The sequence below is a fragment of the Apaloderma vittatum genome, unplaced genomic scaffold (genome assembly GCF_000703405.1).
Source record: "Apaloderma vittatum isolate BGI_N311 unplaced genomic scaffold, ASM70340v1 scaffold38162, whole genome shotgun sequence".
Lineage (NCBI taxonomy): Eukaryota > Metazoa > Chordata > Aves > Trogoniformes > Trogonidae > Apaloderma > Apaloderma vittatum.
This window is the reverse complement of record NW_009704758.1, coordinates 4211-29040: the sequence shown is the minus strand read 5'-3', so window position 1 is coordinate 29040 and position 24830 is coordinate 4211. Positions and strand designations below refer to the sequence as shown.

Here is a 24830-nt window from a genome sequence, read left to right as displayed (position 1 = left end):
CCGCCCTGCCAGCACTGCTGCTGGAATCTGCCAGCCCAGGGCAAGACTGCCCATTCCTTCTGCCCAGACTCCACAAGGACTGTCCCAGTCCCTCTGCATGGACGTCCTGCCCTTGCACGTCGGACTGATTCACCCCCCAATTTGGTGTCCTGTACAAACATGAGAAACACTCCTTCACCTACTCCAGATCAGCAATGTCACCTCGCTCTTTGTATTACAGATCGCCAGACATGGCTAACAAGACGGTAGTTCTCACAGAATACAAATGCAAGAACATCAAGCCTTTGTGGAATCATTACAATGTTTTTAAGCCAGTTTACCTGAAGTAAGTTTTCCTCTTCACAGAGATGTTTATCCACCTTCTTGTACAGATTATCCAATCCCTTCTTCACTTCCTTCCCAGGATATTCCTTTATAACTTTACGAAGCTCTTGTTTATTAAAAGCCAGCTGATAGCTTACTTCCTCTTCTCGTATACCTTGTGCCACACGAGCTTCAACACCTTCAAAAAAATGCTAACAATAACAGCATTAATGATTATCGCAAGATTAAACTAATTAATGTGAGAAGGATACAATAGTTAAGTCTTGGTTCTGCTTGGCAACTGTCACCTGTTTTCCCTATTTTTTCTTTTAAATTTGGCATGAAGCAGTTCTCAGCCATAACCATTAAATCTGTCCAACCACACAGCACCCTGTACGTACTAGTATAGGACTGCAATCAATCATTTCTAGAAGCTGTCAAGCTTTTCTTTGCAACTTTATTAACTAATAGTGAATCAGCCTTGAAATCCTCCATTAAAGAGGCCATAGCCTGGGAAAATTTTCTCTACTTAAACCATAATTACACAACAGTAATATCTGTTCACAATTGCCCTCTCTTTTCACTGCCCGGCACCAGTTTTCTCAACAGTGACATGGAAGGACGTGTGCCTACGAGCATGCATGTGGCGTCATGATGTCATTTGAAATGCTGCCCTGGGTCTGGCTGGGACAGAGTTAACTTTCTTCATAGCAACCCACAGCGTGCTGTGTTCTGCATCTGTGGCTAAAGCAGGGCTGATCACACAACAGTATTTCGGTTATTGTTGAACAGGTCATCCCTGGCCAAAGGGTATCCCATAGCACGTAACATCATGCTCAACTGTAAAAATTAAGGGAGGGGGTGAGAGTGGTGCTGGTCTTCAAGGTGGCTGTGGTTCAGAAAGTGGCTGGGCATCAGTCTGCTTGTGGGAGGCAGTGAGAGACTGCCTTTGCACCACTTATTTCCCCTCCTCCTCCCTCCCCTTCACTGATTAAATTGTCTTCATCTCCACCCCCAAGTTTTCTCAGTTTTGCTCTTCCTATTCTGTCCCCTGTCCTGCTCAGGGAGCAGAGAGCCTGCAAGCAGTTAGCTATGTGGCAGCTTAGGTGCTGGCCAGAGTCAACTCACATATGGGAAGAAGCAATAAAGCATTTTAATTTTCAAAAAGAGAATACAACAGAAAATGAATGGCTGAAATCACGCTTACAGAAAAATCAATGAACAGTGGGAAACATTCAGTGGGCACAACTGAGCCTGAACCTCATTCAGCATTCTGTTTAACATTTAGTTCAACTTTGGACATATAGAACTTCCCTAAAACTTTTCTTAGTACTGGAGTTTCTGAACTGTTTAACAATTTTATCTGCAGTTGAGGTAGGGAACATTATCCCAAAGCTGCTGATTACTTTTTCCCTCGCTTCTTCCTTCCTCAAAACCATTTGCTTAAGACACAACTGATGTTTAGCCAGTACTGCTAACTGCCACGAAAAAGTGGGTTATTTTCACACAAGGCTGTTACCCTCATAAGTACAGCTCTTCACAGGCACACCTGAGTCTAAAATAGTAAGAGACTATGATAGATGCAGTGATCAGAGAGTGCCAACTAAACACTTGGGAAAGACTAGTCTGTGCCATTTAAGTGAATATAAACTCAAATAGACTCACATTTAATTTCTCAAGAGGCTGTCCAAGCGAGTAGATTACATAAGACTGAAGATGATCTGTGTACTTCTGCTTGGCTTCTTTTTTCTCAGCCTCAAGACAAGAAATTTTCAAGCGAGAAAGCGTTGCGAAAATATGATGGAAGTTCTCCATCATGACCACATCTCTGGGTGTTTTCTGGCTTTCATTAGCTACTTTCTCAACTGAAAGAAAAAGGAAGCAATATACTTAAAATATCAAAAGAACAACAAAATTCAGAAAAATAACGATAATACCATCAGAAAAAGAATTTTGGATTTTATGTGCACGATAACCGTTTGTTTGAGATTGTCATAATTGCCACTAAATAAATCAATATGTGAGAGTCTTCAAAAAGAATTAACAGATATATACAGGCTGTAAGACCATTAAAGTTTTATACCAAAAAAGCCACTTATAAAATGATACAAAATAGGGACTACATATGGCCTCATTTACATAAGTGAGAAATAACCCACATACTGTGGAGGCTTACAAGCATGCTTTCATTATCCCTAACAAATTTCACATGATAGAACTACTTAAAAAAAGTTTATTTCTTAAACTATTTAAGAAAAATCAAAGAAAAATTACTCCCCTCTTTGGTAGAACAAAAATCTTTAGTAAGGTGGCAGATGTTTTTAAAAAAATTTTCAGTCTCTCAATTTTTGCTTATTAGTTTTATGGGCAAAGTTACTGTAAATCCCTAAATTTAAAAACAATGGATAATCTTATATATAGGTCTCATACCTTCATCTCCCGCCCCAAAAAAACCTCACAGGTCATGCAAAAGAAATCCTACCTATCACTCCCTTACTGGGCCTTTTTAGGCTGAAAGAGGATGGCTTCAAGCAAAAAGGCAATTAAGTCTCTATGGCCATTCATTCATGAGTCATTTTGCTGAGATTACCAGGGTGCCACCATGAAAGTGATCCTGGGCACAACAGTATGAAAAAAGATCACAAATTCATTTCAGTCAGAACTCTGAACTGCCAACTAAGAAAAGTCTGCTACTGCCGATTTCATTCATCCCATATAATTTTCTACTCACTTTCCCACTTCTACCAAAAGTTCTACATCTTTCTGATCGGTTCCAAACATTACTTGTAAATTAAATACCCTACTGCATTTTGCACTGAGTCTGTACATATTTTTACCTTTGTTTCATATTCATGCTTTACTTCTATCCCTCATCCTCTCCCATCAGAACTCTTTGTTCTTTAAGTTTGCTCTGTGCTTGTCTGAAACAGGTTTTGTTTCTTCCTCAGCACTTTACTGGCATCACTTTGAGTCCCTTTTAAAATATGCTCTTCTAAATACTTCCTACACTAGTTATTTTATTATTGCACAGCTTTGCCTGTCCATTGACATGTGCTTAGATTTATCACTCGAACAGTAAACTCTTAAGGACAGAAAAGGGTGCAATCAAATTAAAAATGTTTTCAAAATTTAATGTCCTATCAGCTGTGATGCTCCTGCTAAGCACCTGTGGACTCTAGTCTACTGTACCATGATTTCCTAATTACGTCAGGAACAACTGTTCCTCAAACTAGTTTTATTGCCTCTCCTGTCTCTTGTCCAATCTTCCCCTAAAAAAAAAAGAGGCAAGTCTCAGTCGTCGGGCATTACTACGGGTGGAATTGTTTGAAAATTTGCAGGTAAATCAGCATGGAGAAGTCCTTCCATCCATGCGTATGTCATCCCCCCATTTTAAAAGGGAAAGACAATTTTTCCAGAGTTCGTTGTCCCACCCTCCTCCACCCTCCCTTTTTTTTAAAAAAAAATATTAAATAAAACCAGTACTTTGCTGTTTTTCCAGACCCTAGCAATGAAAATAAGGAGGACGGGAGAGACATTCTGCTGTGGCACGCTAGGACGCAAGGGACGTAATTTGCCAAGAAAGGGTCAAATTCATAGCCAGAACTCAAGGGCTTTATTTTAAGAAAGGGCTGTATTAGGGCCAAATGCCAGGGATCCCATCTAGATTCACCTCCTGATTTAAGGTACACTAGGAGAGAAAAGACAAGAAATCACTTCAGATTGAGCATGTCCTGTTGCTGCCATGTCCTCTCCCTCCAGAGTCTTAGCCACTTCCCTCTGTCACAGCTGGAAGTTACTTTACTTTTATTTTAAAAAAGTATATTAAAATCAAAAGGTTTACACTTGTGTTCCTACTGGTAACAGAACCAAAATTTCAGCACAGTATCAGTCATATGTCTTGCAAGAGTCTTGAAAAAAAAAATTGTCAATTGGAGCGAAATTATATATAAATAGAAGGAAACAATCATTTCAGTAACTACGACAACCTTAGAAGACCTACCACTGACAAAAACAGCTCTAATAAGTTTTATGTAGGCTTTATCTAGATCTCCTCGTCGTTCTGCATTTTTGAAAATTGATTCAGCGAGGGCTGCAAACTCTTCAAATTCAGCAACAAACGGAAGGATACCAACTTTACTCTTCTTGGAGATTTTTACTTCATCCATCTGCTTCATCTGATTACTCTTAAATTTAAAGCAAGAACAGATCTTAGTCTCTCATATGACTCCAGATCATGTAACAACAAGTAAAAGAAACATGCAGACTTACTGAAAACTTAACATTTTTTCAGACACAGAAATAATTTTATCCTTCAATTAGAGTATCTACTTAGTCTTCCTGCCTTTTTACCCTCAAAAATTTGTTAATAAATAAAGTAACTGGAAAGCAAAAAGAAAACCAGGCAAGTCTTCCAGCATTTATTCTCCCTTTTTGTTTATTTACTATTAAGGGAAAAAAACCCACTAAGCTTATCCACCAGAAGCAATTAACAATTTTCCTTCTATAATCTAACAAGGAACTTTGCTCTTCTGATTCAGCCAAGCTAACAATTCCTCTTGCTACAGGAAATTCTACAGAAACTTTATTTCTGAATATAATCCAAAAAAATTAGCTTCAAAATATTTTTAGTATTAAACTGATCAAGAATGGTCAGTGTTATTATGTTGGCCTAGCGTCCAACACATTTATGATGATACAAAAAAGTTATACCAGCAACTATGTTTTCACTAACCTTGTTGTATTTCATATAATGGTCATATTGTATTAGCAAAAGGAAGTTTCTGACAGTAAAGGCTGACTCTGCTACTGCCAAAAGATTTGCCATTTTACCTAAACAAAGTTTTTGTTAGATGCAAGAAATAACACATGGAAGAGATGTCTATTTGGCGTATTATGCTCCAGGGGGAAAAGCCAAACCCTCCCAAGTCGATGAGGTGCTGTTTCAGTAAGCAAAAAGGGCAGAGAGCTATAGTGTACGTGACTGACTTCAGCCATCTCAGTAAAAGCACAAGTTTAAACAAACAACTGAAAGTGTCAACGAGCTCACAGCAGTGAACGAGTGCTCGTTCGAGTGCAAATAGCTAATTATTGAAGAAAACTGAAATGGAGAGGAAAAAGAAACACAACCACCCTTGGGTTATCTTTTTTGAAGGTTTGGCCAGTAGAAGAGCAACAAAGTTACTTATTTTCACTTCACAATAAAAACAAAAATTTAACTACAAATAAGTGCAAAAGAAAATTGGGTAGGACTGGGCTTCCTATACCACTACAGTTAGCTTAATCAGAATAACTGAAGAACTTACAATGCATTTATCAAAGTTCCTTTTGACAGTCACCAAAACATTTCCAAGCGTTGTGCTGAGAAAGGAAGCTGGGTCCACATTTTGTGCTGTCCATACATGATGACTCATCTTAACTAACATATAAAGGGAATTAAAGCTATCAATCTTGTCCCCCAGTGCTATAAGATTATTGAGCTCAGGTTCAACACAACGAAATATTTTTGTCATCATTTGTCGGATCATGTCCTTCCTATTAAAAATGCATAAGAAAAAAGTTACTCTAACAGTTTACTAGGGCATTTTACACATTCTTTGATAACATTTGTAGGATAAATTTATTGGATACAGTAGTCTCACCTGCATTTAAGTCTCATGATTTTCATAAAGCTACTAAGGGAAGAAATGCCAGCGCCACATAGTAAAAATCAATAGTCACAGGTATAGAATATTCCAAGAAGTATTTTCTGTGTGGAAGTTGCCACACAATCAAATTCAGAATTTTGCTAATCACACTTTCCAAATTTCATATTACAGTGCCTAGTTTCACTTTGCAAACTATTAGAGAATTAAGCATCTTTTTAATACTACTATAGACAGAAACATCCATCCTCTGTAACAAAAAAAATTTATCTTTACTGACACATTCAGTTCACTATTCACTTTAACTAAAAGGGAACAACTTCTGATCACAAAGAAGAAAGTTTTCTGTGCCAGATAAATTCACATGTAGGCTAAAGACTCAATAATAAACAACAGCAGCACATACTCAGATGCTATCGTTTGTGGAACACCAGGAGCGTATGAACGAGTTAAATTTCCTCCATCCATTTCCTCTGCCTCATTCTGTAAGAACAAGGAATGTAAATAAAGGAAGTCAAAATCTTGTCTGAATTCTATATTTATGTGATGAGTATATCCAACAAACCAAAGATAATTATCCCCCCCTGCCACAAAGTAGCAAATACAGTGGTTTACAAGGTTCTGGTAGTTTTCTGCTTACGGAGAAACCTGTATTGCAAAGTTGCCAGATAAAATTCAGAAGTTATCTTTTAAACAGGCCTCTTACAAGGCCTGTTTAATATCTTTTACTTTGGTGACAGAATGAAGAGTCATACCGTTGTTCCTGAGATGCTCTGATGTTGCTGTAGTTTGAAAAATTTACTAATGAAGTCCTGTTCTGCCAGACACAGAGGCTCTAGTTCGGTTAATACTTGCTCGAAAATCTAAAGAAAGCCAAATATTTCATCAACACACCAAATACACTGAACAGTTAGTAATAACCAGTTTTTGTCACATACGATTTTATCTTCAGTAAGCTTTAGAAGGCTTAACAGAAATGGAAACAGCTTGTACTCATGTCTTTAGAAGCGCCATCTGAACCTTCCACGTAGTCCTGTCCCTTCTCATTCGTATAACATAGAGAGGAAAAGAACAACCTATGTCCTTCCACAGCTAAAACAGGAAGGACTTTTGTATTACAATGAAAACATTTGCATTTTAACAGCAAGTTATGGGCTCTGCCACCCTCCGTTCTTCCTCTCAGCAACCTGGGCAGAAGACAAAATTAAAAGCCTCAGGAAAGAAAAACAGGTAAACTGCGTATGTAGAAGGTGACTGCTCTGTACAAGAATTTTCTACATAGCTGCTACAGAAACCAACAGCAGGTTTTGTAGTGAAATAGAAGCAAACATCAAGATTTTTACATTTAATCTAAAATAAAACACTATTTTAGCAATAGTTCATTAAAATAATTTAATTAACCTGTACTACTGAAATTGTAAGTCAGGTGTTAGACATACTTCTCATCTGTCAGGTTTACACAACACAGAATTTTCTCCCCAAGTATTTCAGGATTAAGACATGCAATAATTTACATAAATGAAAGCAATCTAGCCACACAATGAGTCCACACTACTATTCTCCTAGAAAAAAAAAATTAGAAAAAACTACTAGGTCAGATCAATGACTTACAACTCTGTAAACATTAGTCACACTCACATGTCACCAATGTGTGCGGGATAAAATTCAGAAGAAGTTGAAAAAAATTGGCACAATACTTGTATAAAATTGTTTTAAAAAGTTGTCATTTTAATTCTAGACAAGTTGCTGCTACAGGTGTCTAATAACTTAATAGTTCATTGTTTCAGATGCATATTATTTCCTCCCAAAAGAAAAATTTAACAAGGATTTAAGAAGTCAGAAGACACTTATCACCATCAAATAATTTAATAGAGAATAAGAAAAATATTTGTATCTCTCATTCTGATAATATTTCCTCCTCCCTCCACAGTACTGAGGAGTTAACTTCACAGGAAACGACACTTTTAAAGGTTCAGAAACAAGCAAACAAAACCAAAAACCACTGCAGACACAGATGCCGAGGACAGCAGGTTTTTAAACAGATGCTGAGGACACTCAGTAATAATTTAGTGCCATTGGTTAAAGCTGAAAAATGATGACAACTCTGATGTGAAACCAGTATAAATAAAATTTCAGAGCCACGCTCTAGTCCTGGCTAAAAGGAGATTACGTTTTCTTATTTTTCACTTTTCATACGCTGGCAAAATGCGACATGAACGTGAGTATTAAGAAAAATAAAATCAGTTGAAGAATTCATCAGTTCAACTCCTATTCGCTTAAAAATGCATTCTGGACTTGAGCCTAATAAACCATTTTTTAATGCTCAATATTCTTTAAAGATTCCTCCGAGCATATGAAGACCTAAATGGAATCTTACAATTATGTTCTACATATTTCTTAGAAACTGTCTTTATTAGACACGTGTTGCATACAGAATTTGAAATTGGCATGTTTTAAGATTTCAACAGTACGGATTTTTAAACCATGCAAGGATATGCAAGACCCTTCTGATACAAAACTAAGCAGGGATCCTGTGCACCATCTTGCCTTTACCTTATCAAACTTGGTTCTATCAGCCACATCAAGGTCAGAGGCAGACATGTTTCCCATATCCAGCAGGGAGGATGACTGAGACCTACGGTTTCCAGAACTCTGAACAGAGAGTTTATTTAGGCTGGAAGTAGACCCAGTCAGTTTTCCAGAACTGCCATGAAGACCTGTGAAATAAAGACACTATGAAGGAGGGAAGCAAAGGCAGAACACAATACTCAAGAAGAACAGGTTCATTACAGAATGTATGAGATCAAGAGCTACTAGTAGTCCTACATTAAAAATGAAACAATTTTTTTTGTCTAAGGTGTCAATGCTATTGCTATAAACACATTCTTTTCTCATTACAAAGTAACTGAAAAAATTTCAGCAAGTTTCAAATTACAATTTAGCTATATAGGCCCTCATTGTAAAGTATGGAAAAAGGCATAAAAGGAACAAAACTGGGTAATACAGTAATATTGTACACGGATAGATAAAACACTAGGATAGATACTCCACTTGAACGCTTGGAAGCAAAGACCAGTTATGATCTTTGTGAATGTACTTTGGGTAAAGGCTGCCACTAGGAGAAGAATTAATCCACAAGAGGAAAAAAATTAAAAAACTTTATACACACAGGCACTTTTTCATCTTGAGCTTGATCTTTCTGCTGTTAATATCCTTTTGTCTAGATAGTTTGCTCCAGCTATTTTGTTGGATCTGCAATCCCATAGTATCTCCACTGCTAACGTTCCCCCCTCTTCGGATCATAAGTAACACTCAGACATTTCTTGCTGATATTGTAGGGCCTTCTCCTAGGTGAGCAGCATATCTGTTCCCCCAAAACTTTCAGTAATGTTGGAACAGGATGGAGAAAGTTAGTAATAAAAAAGTCCAAGAAATTGTGAATATTTGACCCCCATGTAAACTTCTAACATCTCAACCATAAATAAACTTAAAAGCAATCCTGCAAGTTTCATTTAACTACTCTCCTGGTATCTGGTCTAGGGACACAAGACGAAGTCTACAGATCTAATAAATGTCATTACCTCAGCCTACTGGAAGAGTTGGAAAACTGCAAGCTCTCAGCCTCAAACATATTTTTTAGATCAACTAGCAGCACGAGAAAAGCAAAAGATGTTGCCTTTATCTGCCAACCTTCTCGACTTCTATGCTGGGCCATTTTAGCCGTGTTTCATTTTTGCTTTGCAAAAACAACGATTCTGCTAATGCTTATTTCATTCTGAACAGAGTGCTTCAGTGTTAGGGGGATTTTCCATGATGCGGCACTACACATGTACATTGACACACATGCATTGACAATACCAACTAATGCAACTAGTTATACTCACTCTCAGTTTCCTGTTTGACAGCACTTTCTTTTCGGGGCAGTGTAGCTGGGATGGATTAGGTTGCAAGCATCAAAGACAAAGACAAGTTAAAATGCAGTTTGCACAAACCATGCACAAGATGCAAGTTAAGCTCTAACTGGAAAGAAACATGCGGAGAACTATAAGCAGCAAGTAACTACATTGCAAACACATTTAGTTGGAGAGGTGCTATTCTACAAATTCAGAATCTAAGCCACATGGAAAACACAGTTAAGTTTCTAGGTATTCAACTTTGTTTTTTCTTACATAATGTCTTCAGGGAACATTTTTTGGTAACATGTATTTAAGATCATCGAAATTGAGAAGTCCATTAAATTAGGGTTTTATTTGTCAGACTTAATATTGCAAAAGACTCAGTTTCCAAGATCAATCAGTGTATCGGTAATAGACATGAAGAAATAAAATGTACTTCTGTGATTTTGTACTGAGTCAGAGATATTGTCCACACCTTCAATTTAAAAAACACACACCAGTACCGCAAAAATAATTCATATCAACTGTAAGACTGGCTAACCTTTTCTGTTGTTTGCAAATCAATATGTTCACATAGAGAATACATCTTGTGTACTCATGCAGCACCAAAGATTGATGGCTGCAAATTTGCAGAGAACGAAAACAATCAAAATATAGTAAAAAAATCATTAGTTTTTAGTTTTTGTTTGTTTTCCGTTTCTTCAAGTGGACTTTGATATGAAATTTAGAGTAAATGGTTGTTTGTAGTAAACAGAGAATCCCTAACCAGTAAAAGGCATTTGCATACATACACTAAAAGCAATATGTGGTATTAAGAAGATCTTGATGAGGATGGATGCTACAAGCCCCCCAAAATGGAGCACGCAAGCAGAACCTACTGTAATAGAATGAGTAAATACTTCTAAATGCCACAAACATGTCTTAAATACCAGATGTTCTCAAGTAGGCAACACTACTGACAATTATAACATCAAACTCAAATTTAATTCCAGACTAGTTTTCAGATATTCAGAGTTTTGGCAGTTTTTGAATAAAAAGGTTTAGGCCTGGTGTATACGGCACATGCATCTGTCATGCATTGGTCCCACTTCATCAACCTCAATTTCCAAACTCTCAGAACTATATTTCAGAATATGAAGAACTACAGACAAAGATTAGGCCCTGTGCCATCAGAGGAGCCATAGGGGCTTTTGAGAAGCCACATCATATAAATAAGTGACAGTAGTAGCACACTTTCCCACATTGATCTTATGGTATTTAAGTATCAAAGTCTTGGCTTCATCAGAAAAGAAAAGAAAAAAAATGACTACTTAAGACAAGTATGAATGCTCACAACCCAAATACATTTTTTTTTCCATAAAAATGCAGACAAAGAACCTTGCGCTAGCACAGAATGCCAGAATTCTCCCAGCATCCCCTCTGCGTTTGAGGCATTCAAACAGCAGTGCTATTCCCAAAGCACAAAAAAAAAAAAAAAGGCAAGAACACACACCAACACAGATTGGAAACAGGTCATCTTTAGTGTCCGAGTACAACTGGAGCGTTATGCACCTACACTATTCCTTAAACAAGCTTACTATTAAGACATGATGTATTTGGAATTAAATGTGCAACTAGTAATAGTACAACCACTACCTTCAACACAGAAGTCTGAAACTACACAGTGTTATATAAGCTGTTGCCGAATACATTTGCACGAATACATGGCAGAAACCTTCTCAAGGTACAGCTCTTCTGCTGGTGAACTGAAGGACCTCTTTCTCCAAAACTCCTGACCACTCCACACATTTACAGAAGTTAGGAAAAGGCTACAAAAACCGTCTCCTCACAAATGCAAATCACAAAACAAGTACCAAGACAAAAGTGCCCAGAATGCTTTAGTAATCAATTTTGTATTAGGCTAAAGTGGGGTTTTTTTCTTGCAGTAAGGTAGCTTTTCAAGATTTAAAATTTTATCTGACGATGACACATCTGGCACTGCTTGCTCCCCATGTCCAACAGCTTGCCAAGACTCATCTTTCCAGTTTCCCCCTCTCAGTCAAGCCTCAACACTCTCCTGCTTTCTTTCTGTCATTACCTTTTTCTGTTCTCTACTGTCAAACTTCAAAATAGAAGTTCAGAACCCAAAATACGCTTGCAAAAACTTTAGCTAGTATAAGCTGCACATCATTTCTGACTTCAGAATTTGGAAGATGGTGAACTGTGACAAATACGAGTCTTTCCAGCAAGTTTTAAATTGAAACAGTGCACCTGAAAACATGAAATAGTCAATATATAAATACACTTATGTCACTGTTGCTTTCTAGGTATTCAGGTTTTCTTTTTAAAAGCTGCACTTCCATACTCGCACTAGATTATTTAATCCTAGCAGGAATACACACTCCCTTAAACGGACAGACCTACAAGGAAGTACGATTTCTAGTCTCAGCCTAAATAGGTAAATCCCACTGAAAACACAATGAAATACACAAGCTTCCTTAGGCAAAATTTAGCATTAAAACTAGGTTCTTCAAAACCCACCCAAAACTTAAAGCAGAAATAATAGCAGAAGGAACACACACGTGCTGTCTAAGCTTTCTTTAATTACAAGAGTTGATTTTTCAAATTCGTTCCAATAATAAAGTGGGATACTTCAATTACAAAAAAGTGGTTGTAGTTTGTTAAAAAGCAACTGTCTATTTAAAAATCTGACAAGTCCTCCTTCTATCTTGACCAATTTCACAACATTACCGGTTGAGCTACTTTAGCCTTGTAAGAAGTTTCACCATTGTATTTTTCATCCAGCTTCTACCTTGCCAAAAGTAAACAATTTTACATTGTTACAAAATTGGCCCTAGGTGTTGTAATGAGTATTTTATAAGCAAACAGTAAGACTGAAAGCAAGATACGCGCCTCCTGGAAGCTTACCAAACTTTTTTCCTTCTCTGGTTGTGCCTGTCATCTTGATCTTGGCAACTTCAAAGAAATCTTTTATTTCCCTTTCATATAGTCGTGATAAATAATCCATATAATTCTTAAAAGAAAAATGTGAAGTTAATTAAGAGGTATACATACCAGCAAGTATGTAAATTCTACTAAATGACAAACTGTTTTGGCCTGTCTGTCTATCTACCTATCCTTTATGTAGCACGCACAACAAGATATTAATGATATTTAAGCAGGTTATATTAATTTTCCTAGTGATTCATTGGGCATCAAACTGCTACTTCTCCTCCATAAGGCAAGATACGCAATGTGCTGCATACAAATAGGATTACTAATGGTAGAGCACTACAGGATTCAATTCAAGGGTAGAATGGAGAGAATTCAGCACCATCCTCCGTAGTCTCATTTACTAGACTCTTACCATGCTCCCAAAAAAGCAAATAGGATGACATTCCTACACATCTTCCTGAGCAGAGGACCTCCTTTACTACTGTTTTCTGAAAAAAACAGAAGACCAGAAAACTCTGGGAGGCAGAAGTTCTGCGTACCTACTCACTGTAAGATCCAATCAAGTCCAAAATAAATTTTTGCAACATTGCCAAAAACAAGGTCAAATTATAAAAGGAGGCACGACTGAAATGAGTTTGAAGACTATCTGCTTTGTTTAGATTTTTAGTACAAGGGCTATATTTTATTTATCAACAAAGATAAATCAAGATTTTTTTTATGTTCTTCAAAATTTTCTTACTTAGCACACATAACACAAATCTCTCCATTTTTTTATTAGAAGATCATGAAGACATTAACCATTCATTGATCATTTGCTTTACACTGGAGGCAAAAGAAAATTTCAAACCCGTTTTAGAAATCTAATTTAAATCTTCCTTGGTTGAGTTTTTAAGAATGATAGAACTTCAATACAAGATGGCTTGGTCTGTAAGGATTAACTTTCCCTTGACTTCTGTCTAAGCATTTTCTGTACTTCTGTAGTAATGTTTTCACTCCATGTCACTTCTAAACATGGTAGTTCAAAGCTACCTATATACAAAGACAAAATGTTTCTATTTAATCTACTTTATAAAAGACCTTCAAGTTTTTCATATTCCCAAGTGAAATTAAAGTCTGCTGAAATAAAGATGTCACACAGGTCAAAACCATATCAACATGAAAATAGCTTAATTATTTTTCTTACTAGACTGTAAAATGGCAAAATTGTTTTACATAAATACTTTATGATACTTTGGAACATAGAATCCTGGAGGAAAAAAAATAGGATATAACAAATGCCAAAATGAAGTTTCCTATTCCAAAGAGGAACAAGAAAAGAAGAGTGAATTATATTTAATATAAAGGAATACTAAAAGGACATGCATATACACACAGGCAATTCTTTTGACTCTCAAAAATAGTATATTATTTACAGTCTCTGGCATCATGTCAGCACTTCACATACCTTTGTTAGTCCTTCATATTTTCCATAATCTGTGTTCTTGAGCCACTCCATCAGTTTAGCGTAACGAAGTAAATCTCTGTGGAATGGATGGTGATTGGGTAATGTCAATTCAGCAGAGTGTTGGGCAAGAGTGGAACTCTGATCATGGCCCTTGATAAGAGAAAGTATTAAAGTAAATCTGGAAGCACTATATAGATGTACTAGAAGTTTCTAAAAAACTTAAAATGAAGATAGCATCCCATTCAGGCAAATAGAAAAGCATCAAAAACACCTTGCCCAGAAATGAAGTCGAGAGATACAAGAGAGAAAAGTCACCTAACATAATATGGACACCAAGATACTACAGTCATGGCAGGTAACACATCTTAGTAAGCTTGCTCATTGTAAGGTCCTTGCTGCTTACCACTGCCTTCGGGGTGACTCAATTCACCAATTTTTGCACAAAAATGCAAGCTACGCGAGTGAAGATTTAAAGATAAATGTTTATGTGCAAGGTACACCTGAATGAAGATTTAAGGACAAATGATTGTTTTTGAAAAATTCTAAGAGAGTGTTATATTGGTTCTCTAAACAACAATAAAAAATGAATCACAGCTGCTTCCTTTTAAAGATGGTGTTCCCATATACTGTAAGACATTTCAAGCTCTACGCTACACCTCCAAAGCCTACTCCAATTCAAGCTACTTTAGTCCACTTTGGCCAAAACTTGGTCAAGTCTTCAAAACACAGTTCACACGCATTCCCTTGTCATCCACACAAATGTAGACACATGCTTTCAGCATGCAGCATATACCAATCCATTTAACAACAAACTACTACCCTTTTCTGTGGCTTATCTCATGAAAAACCAAACAACCTTTAAGTGAAGATCACATCATATTGCTTGAACAACATAGGATTTAGCTTTTCTAAGCTTTCACTCGCTTGAAGTCATATAAGTTTCCTGGCCAATTCAGGAAGCAAGCAAGGTAACACCACGGTTCAGCCATGCAGCAGAACACACAACCATTAGCCCTGGGGTAACAGAGAGGCAGGTGGGACGTAATTTCAAAATGGCTTTAATATTTTCTCTAAAGTCTTTTTTACTAGGATTACAATAAATAGAACAAGTGAACTTGATCTTAAATACAGTCTGTGCTATGGCAGCACAAAAAGATTGTCCTAATTGGTCTCTAGCTCCTGTAGCATAACATGCAGGTGGCTTATGCAGGTCAGTCAGTGTCAGTCCCTGACAGAGGAAGTATTCCTGGTCAGTTCTGTTTTGGACATGATAAGTAGGTAGAATATAAGCTACACAATTTAAAAACTGCCTTTGCATGTCTTTATGTTGGAACAGAAGCCAGTTTGGGTCACACAGTCAAAGATAAAGCAACTTTGGCTTACCCTTCTCTTGTAGTGGGCACTAATCAGTTCAAGGCTCTGGTTAAAAAAAGCCCTAAAAGGTCCCAAAATATATTCACAATTTTATGTTTTTAAAAAAACGAAGATACGAGTCCTGATATTATCAATTGTAAAAGACTAACCTTTACAATATAACGTAATGCAAACACATCAGCTTCTGAATAAGGCTGGATTACTTTTTTATGTCCAACACGAACATGCATTTAGTTTGAGTCTTGTTGTCTTAACTACATAAACTGAGACACAATCGGACCCAAAGAAATAAGTCCTAGACAACTTCATCTGTTCTCACAGACAATGGGGAAGGGTCACACTATAAATCTCCCTTCTAAAAACGATCTTGTAGTGTGACACCACCAAAAAGTTAACTTTGTAAAGTTTGATTACTGCAACATATAATTTGAAATTGGAATCCAGCCAGCATTAGCCACACAGCTGCCAGTGTGATTACGGGGGTCATACTCAATCCCATGTGTTCTGGGCATGCGTATACAAGTATTTTCAACCGATCTTTAAAATGCTTTTATAAAAACTAGATATAGAAAACCATTTATGGATCTCTCTCCTATCCCTGGTGTGCAACACTCCTAGAGGATGCATTCTAGTGTTCAAGTTCATCACAGTTTGAGCTGTGTGACTTTCACAGCTTTCTTCAACTAAGTCAGCCAAGGCCACAAAGGCTAGTTCATATTACTGCTAGGAAACACTCAGCTATCTTTATTGATTCTTTCATGTAACAATTTTACTCATGACTGTTTATTACAGAAACCTTTTTATTTTTGCTTAGTAGTCACAATCTTCATAAAGCTAGATAACATAGCCCCTCACAAGATAAATTCTACTCTCCGAGCCACGACAGAGAAAGCACAGGACTAATTACTCTGGTTGTCCTAAACTATGTCAAACCTGCTCCAAAAGATCACAGGGTTTCCAGGTGTACCTTCGCCATCTAACTAAGAGGCTTCTTCTCACTACACGTGCATTCATACCAAATGATACTGCAAGTTTGTTATTCAACTATTTCGTACTTTCAAGGCTTCAAAACATTTCATATTTCAAAGGTAGAAAGCCCAGAGTTGCCTTTAAACTGAATCCTTAACCTGGTTGTTAAAACAAATAAATCTTTAAAGTTATAGACAAACAGTAAGGTTAATCAAATATTATTAGGACACAATAAAGACAAATACATTAACTGTTAGTAACAGTTACTGCAAACAGCTTTTAACACTGCAGTGAATGGCAATCCAAAGTTGCATTTCTGTTTTAAACTTTTAAGATTTAGTCTCATTTTTATGTAAATGCATAATGGGGTGAAGCATGTTAATATCTTACAACAGCAGGTGAATCACAGCATTGTTTCCTTTTTTAAAAAAAGAACAATTTCATACTTCCCAGATAGTGTATTTAGGCAGAAATGTTAATGCAATTTTGGTTTTCCATCTAATGAGTACCGAATCAGTGTATCTTCCTTCTTAATAGAAGCTGCCTAGACATCATCATGTTTTCATTTGCCATTTTAATTTAGAAATCTTTATTTGCTTTACTTTTTCTGAAGTGGTTTAATTTTAAACAAATAATGCAACTCTTCAGATATTCTAGTTACACTTTTCAAAAACACAGGACTGAGAAATTGCTACACTCTGTTCATCAAAGTAACAACATCAAAATCTGTTACATCTCCAACACCTGAATTTGTACCTTAAAATGCAGTACACAAATTTTTTTCCTTTTTCAGAAACCAAAAAGGCCTTGCAAGGGTTCATCTCTTGCAGTTAATGACTCTTCTTGCCCTTTTTTTTTAATTTAAAAATTGAAAATTGGTAATAGCACTCTCAGTAGCACTGAAAATCACTTTAGAAGTATTAAACCTAATACATGTAGTCTTATGTAGTAATAATATTATTTTACCATTTTAAAAATAAAATCTGCAGAACAAAACACCAGAAAAAGCATTCTGTTAAAATAGCCACTTTCATACACAAGTCATCGGACTTACATAAAACTCTGTGAATGCATTTACACAGGACCTACACAACATAGTTACTACTTGCTCATTTAGAGGCCAGGACACAGTCTCTGCTCACTTTTTCAAAATATGAAAAGTAAGAGGAGAAACATACCTTCTTAAGAACACAAACTAAAGGCAAAAGAACTAACATGCTGCAGAACTGGAATTCTTCTGCAAAGTGAAGAAAGTGTAGGAAGCACTTATCTTTGCCATAAAAAGCCAGATCTGTACTCACAAATACAATTTTCTATAAAATTATCTAACATAAGACTATCCCACTTTCTGTAAGCATTCAAATATATAAACCCTAAAACTTCTAAAACTTTCATTGTGCTTACATGTATAAAAATGGAATTGATTTTATTTACAGATATTACAATTTCACCGAACTGCAGTATCTGCATAGTTGCACACATATTACAATTTGCTGAAAATATTTTTCCTCCATAACATTTCAATCTGTCTCTTAATTTCTAGAGATCAAGTCAGAGGAATGTTAGCTCAAAAACAGAAAATTGAAGCTTTGAGAGCTGATAAAAATAATGGAAGTGAGAAGGGGCGTAAGTCTGCTGGCTCTGCAATCAGTAACAACAAATTTATTTTCATCAAGCCAAAGATGCAGCTGCTAGTTAGATAAGTCAAGCTCAAAAAGTTAGAAAAGCTTGTATCAAACCCAATGTACTCACTGGAACTGAAACAGAGTAGGACCTGTTATAGAGTTGAAGGAGGGTCTGAGTAAACTAATTGGAGATAAAGAAAAATTCAGACATTAAAAAAATTATGCTAAAAAAAGACATCCAGCCTTTAGGAAACAAGTCTCAGGACAGTGATTTCTGAATATTTCAACTGAAGGCTCAGAAAAATCAAGGTTTAGACATTTAACTTTCTATAGGTTTGGGGTTTTTTTGCAGCCAAGAACTCCAATGTTCTCAGCTTCTGACACCCTTAAAAAAGTCAGTGCTCTTCCTCCTCAATTAATCCAGCTTCACAGTTAATAAATCCATATAGATGACATGATGTGTTTAATCCAGAAAGTAAATCCACTAAAAAGAGGTGTGGTTTTTTAAATGTAAGAGACTTCTGTAGGCAACTAGTTTGGTATGTTTAGTAACATCTCTGAAGTGCCTCTAGCAAACTGTTAATTTACTATTACATCACGGAACACATCCAATTTTAGTTGGATTGTTTTTCTTCTCAGGAAAGGGTTGTGACCAAAAGTTTCATGTAGAACAGTAAGAAATAATATTACAAAGACACTGTTCAAATGACTGGCAAGTCTTCGTGCAAATTGCTCACGCAAGTCACTAAACCGCTGCTGTTGCTGTTTCACCGCATGAAGCATATCATGCCCTACAAACAAAAAGAATACCACAGAGTACAAAATATATAGTAATATATCATGTGTGGGAACCAAGAGGACCTGAGGTCACGATTCTCCCAATCTAGAGAAACAAGATCTGAGGCTAGTTGGAAAAGCCCATACAATAAAGGCACCACCATAACAAATTCTGTACGTAGTCTAACAAAAGCTTTACCTGGACGAAGAGCTACATTCATACACTGCAGAAGGGCATCTGCTGCATTAGTGCAGGCCTCAATGCCTCGAGAAGATGTCAGATCTCCCTCCTGAAGGGCCTTTATGTGACCTTTAGCCAAATCCATGTGATTCTACAAAATAATGGATAGTACTGTCCATAAGCAGGTCAGTTTGCTATGCTGCTGAATCACAAATGGTGAAGACAATTCCATCATTACAAAAACTTACTGAAGTTAGTGCAATAATAAATCAAAAAATAAACTTGTTACTTTAAATGAACTTCACATATGGTTGCTAAAGAGGGTAGGAACCTAGAAGAATTTTATACTTGATGTGAACAACTCTGGTAAACACAATAAAAGTGCTTACCACTAAGAACTCTATCTCTGACAGTAGTTTCACATTATTTGTGTTGCTGAGATGGATAAGGTGGTTGCTTTCTGAAATCTGATCCATTTGCTCTTTTACACTCTGAAGCATTTCTTCGTAACTGCTCAACTTGAGCTCAATTTGGTCAACTTCCTTCAGAGCTTCATCCAGCAAGTTCATCAAGATATTCACTTGTTTCTCCGAGGCCATAATTGACTGGATATTTGCCTACACAGAAAGTTAAGCCACAACATTTTAAGAGACATTTTTGTATCTCAAAATTATTCCACCTCCTTCTTTCTCTATTACTGTCAAATAAACACTTTCTAAAACCCTTGATGAAAGTGACAAAACAATATAAGTTTGTAGAACTACTCAAATTGTTATCAAATACAGCAGTTTCTCAGTCTATGACACTTCTTATTTTGCAAACACAAGATATAAAACTCAAACGTTGCTCAAGTTTTTAGAACTGAAGCATTCATCTGCACAAAACCAAAAAACAAACAGTAATTCCCACTATGCTGGCACATTTTTAGTTCCAGAAAAACAGCTTAGATGATCTGGCAACAGGAGATGTGACCTTATCACCTACCTCTATGGTAAGAGCCATTTTCAAAATATACCAGAAACATACAACTTGACAATCCAAGGAGGTTGTTGACTATTCCCTCAAGACTGTATCCCCTGCATCTGCTTAAGTTTTCTAAGAAAACTCTAGAATGTTGGATTGTTCAAAAAGTAAAATTTCAAACAATGTGTTATTTGGCTGTCTGTGACAGTACCATAATTTTACTAGACTAAACCAGTCTCCTAATTACACCAAGAGAGGTATTTTAGGCATAAGAGTTCACATCTATGGACAGGAACGTCTATTCTCTCTCTCTCTCTCTGCACGCCTGCCTTCAAGAAAGATATATGCAGAATGCCTCCTTTTTCTGTTCTTCTCAGCTCCTCCTTTGAAAGCCTGCCACTCACCCCCAAAGGTCTGGAAGGTAGCAAGCAAAGCTGAAGATCTTTAAAATCCGATACTAGACAGGAGGTAGCTCTGCTTAGGAGCAGATACACATTTACATTTGAGTATGCGGCAGAACACGTTAGCTACCTTTTCAAAGCACAGTACGTAGGCAGTATCAGTGCAAACAGTTCAACATGCTGACAAACTGTTCATAAGAAGAAATGTTTACCCCATCCAGTACTTGTAGCTCTCTGGACAACCTCTCTGCAAAGCGTTCAGCATTAGAAATAGCATATTCACACCCTTCCATCATTATTTCAATATCCTGTTCTTCTCTGGCATTTAACTCCTGGTATTCATCCACAGCTTCTTCATCACCTCCAGCTACACTTTGATTCTCTCCACTTGGAACGGATTCTTATGTAAAGAAGGGAAATAAAACACATTATCAAGTGCAGAAAGTCACAAGAGTCCTTAAATACATTTGACTGTCTTTAAGTAAATGAAACCATTAAGCAACTTCCATAACAACCATCTGTTACCTATGTATATTAACGCCAAGTTTCAGTCTTATATAGGCTTCATCAAGGTTTCTAGAACCGTTTCCCAACAGCAGTTTCCCAAATTAGACAACATAAGCAAAACACAAAGAGCCACCTTCCTTTATTGCAGGTACAAAAGGACAAACTGTCTCAGTTTATTCACCTCTCACACTAGTAATCAGGTATCAGAATATCACAGTATTACATTGGACTTGTTAGCAGAAAATCAGCAGAAGTTAGATTCTTTTGGTAGACAGAGCAACAGGGAAACATGCTAAAGTTGATTAAGAAATATATCACCAAATAAATAAAAATTATCTTGATGCTCAAGCTAAGTTTCATAGCAGGAAAATCGGTGCTGAAGTAAGTGAAAACTATATAACAAAGTCTTCATGAACTATGATTTCTCACAGCAGTGCTTACTTAATTCAACAAGCCATTCAAAGGCTGACAGAATATTAATCCAGTCCAGCCAGAAAGCATTTAGGGCATTTTAAACATGTCTCATCTCTAGCAACTTGATCAGCTATCCAAAGCAGTATTTAAAAAAGATAAAAATTGTATTATTTAAGAAAAATTGCTTATAATGCAAAATAAAGAAAAAAGGTGTTACGCACCTTCTGCAACTTTAGGCAGTTCTGAAGAATTAAAAGGTATGGAAAAGCAGAGGAAAGGAAGCAGAGAATGTTAGCTAGACAAAGCATGACCAGTGTGTATATTTTTAAGTGGCAGTAAGTTTGAATGTTTTGATATTGTACGAACTTGAAAAGTTAGAGGTTGGTTAAAAGCAAAATTCAGTGAACACCAAATACAGAAATGCTATCCCACTCTGTTCTACATTTCTAATCCAAGTTCTGCACAAGCGAGTCTAGTCTTTAATATCAACGGTTTAACCATTTCTGACAGACTCTATGTGAGATACGCTTACGCATTAGACTTTACTAAAAAAATGTTAACTATTAAAAGATAATTGTAGAAATGATTGTAAAAATATTTAATAGAGCATGAGCGAACCAGATACAAAGCCTCCTTAGCAACCAGTCATGTAAACTGTAATAGGGTCCAGCAGAATTTAACACGTGCTTCACAGCTTATAAACTAGAAATTTCATATAAAACCTCACATAATCTCTAGCATGCTACTGAAGTGTCACTTTTTAAAGTATTTTTCTAATTCAGAAGAAAATGAGAACCAAAGTGGGTTCATTGCACATTTGGGCCTACTAGATCTTGCAGGTAGATTTTATTCTGTTCAAGAAACAGAATGTCTTAGAAATATAGTAAGTTTATCAACATTTATAACTTCATTAATGAAGTATTTTGTCTTGTTTGTTTTCTAACAGAAGATCTTTCATTTAGTCCCCTTGTCTATCTGAAGATTTAGAAAATACAGAAGAATAAAATTGAACAGGAAAAAACATCAGGATTAGGATTTATTTCTTTTTTTAGTATATCTGTTTTACAACAATAATGATTAAACTCTAAACACACAACTGTAGGAATTTACCTTCTAAAAGCTGTGAACTAACATTAATAAAGTCAATTTTCTTTCTAAGATATCTCTGATTGAGCTTCCAGATACAAGAAATGAAGGTGTTCTTTTCCACTGTGCTGCTTGCAACCCATTTGTACACTTTGTCAAAATGCAAGTCAAATTCAGGATTCTCCTGCAAAAGATGAGATACGTTACAGGCTCGACAGTCAAATGATTCTCTGATCAGCAGAAATTGTTTACACATTTAATCACTGAGATGACAGAATAAAAATGAAATTACAGAGATGCCAATTTTAAGCTGATACACCAATGCTGGCACCCTGATGCACCTTAACAAAGGTGCTAAAACACTGAAAGCGAAAAAAAAACCAGAATCCACGCTATGAAGTCACTATTTTGTCAAGCCAAATAAGGCATCTCTAACACACAACACAGAGATCTGCAAGAGTTTCAACAAACATTTGACAGCACTGACTGCCCTGAAACATTGTCCTCAGAATGACTGATGCCTTGTGTTAGCCTTCTGAAACTGAAAATGGTAGCTGGAATTACTAACATACAGAAAACAATTCAAGCAGACTTAGAGAAATAGGCAAGGGAAAAAAAAAATAAGAGCACCTGATACAATTTATAGATATGATGTTATTTAATAGCGCTGAACAGGACAGAAAAGACCATTTAGTATTTAAACAGTATATTTACTGCCTGATGAGAACATTGCTTTGATAACAATTGAATAAAGTACTTTCTATGGCCACTTATGAACTCAGTAGGGACTGTAACTGGTAATAGCCTGTTTAAAAAAATCAAATTATAAGCATTTTACAGGACAGCCTCCTGATGAAAAAAGTTATTGCCCGAGATACATGTTAAATTCTTACTTTTATATAGTTTGTAAAAACTACTATTGGGGCTATTATTACTTGTATTGTCACTGCTATCTGTAGAAGCAGGCTGCACATAAAACTGCACATGCTGGGAAATGGTATTTCCTGTACAGCACAAGAAAAGCAGTTCTGCTTTTTTTCTGTAGCTTACATTGGTAAATATAATGACTGTACATCTGTAAACAAAGAGTATCATTACATAAAACTCGAGTTATCTCACAACTAACGCAGGAAAGGCCCGTGTCAAAAGAGTTGCACAGGATCACATTTGGAAACCAAAACATGGCGCATCTATCAACTTTAATTCTGACATAAGCAGCAGAGGAACACATCATTCTAATTCCTAATTAATGTGTTATCAGTCTAAGCTTTAAAGCAGTCAGTATCACGGAAGTTAACTCTAATTTGTAACCAAAAGGATGTTCACAAAAAAAAGTTACACATACTTTAACAGCATCCTTGGCATCAACGACAGCAAGATCTCGAAGTGCCCATGCAGTCTGCCTTTTGTAGAAATCTCCCTTGTCAGATTTTTTCACTTTTACCACATTTACTTGCACTGGTCGCTCTGTTGTCACTATTAAATAAAGTAAAAGGGTAATTTCAACATGCACAAGATACTCTAACATCTGTTTCTGCTGTACTTCAATTTCTGAAATGAACTGTCTGTGGGGGAAATTTCATAATATTTGATGAAGAGACCCTTTGAAACATTTTCATCCACAATATCCACAGCTCAGTTTAAGTCTCAATCAACCAGAAATACATCCCTATACAGCCTGTGAAGTAATGAACCCAATTTACAGATATTTCTCTGATACATCAGACCTCAGACCATGGCCACACAACTAAGCACAGAAGTATTTGGAAATTACAGTCAGAATAAAAACATTTTCTGAGATTCCTCCATCAAAAAATTATTCTAGTAAGCTGATTTTTTGTCAGATCAACCCACAGTGCCTCCTTTTTTGAAGGATGTAATATAATACACATACACTCAAAGGACTACTAGAACTCAGTTTGATTACTGTGCCTTTTCCTGGGCCCTCTGCCTTGGATTCTAAACAGTACTTTTCATGGCACTGTATTCAGTCTGATCAGCCTAGATTTCTTTTTTTTTTAGTAGAAACAATAATGGAAGTAAAAGCTACAACTGATTTCCTCCATTAAAAATCAAAAGCATCTGTTTTATAAGGGGTAAGAATAAATATCATAAATAAAGCTAAGACAAATGCAACTGAATAAAAAACAAAGGTGGAGATAAGAAATATGGTGTGATGTCACTACATACCTGTGGCACACAAAAAGCAGTTTCTCTTCTTTTTGCCCGCTTTGCACACATTCACAATGCTCAACAAACGTTCATCATTGGGAGTGAAAATATCCCTCTGCAAAGCATGCTTGATTGCAGTCAT

General features: G+C 36.4%; 1 protein-coding gene across 1 annotated transcript; it reads right to left on the bottom strand.

The window, feature by feature from the left end:
• Positions 1 to 320: 320 nt before the first annotated feature.
• On the bottom strand, positions 321 to 24830 carry EXOC1 (exocyst complex component 1; the record flags this gene model as incomplete). The annotated part of the gene is made up of 18 exons (XM_009865156.1): positions 24707 to 24830; positions 23862 to 23992; positions 22541 to 22700; positions 21652 to 21672; positions 20722 to 20909; positions 19535 to 19762; positions 19164 to 19296; positions 18860 to 18978; positions 18315 to 18368; positions 14220 to 14369; positions 12749 to 12854; positions 8499 to 8662; positions 6701 to 6808; positions 6352 to 6428; positions 5607 to 5835; positions 4304 to 4487; positions 1969 to 2168; positions 321 to 515 (listed from the first exon to the last, which is right to left on the bottom strand). Coding segments are annotated over exons 1-18 (2571 nt in total), but the record flags the coding sequence as incomplete, so codon positions are not given.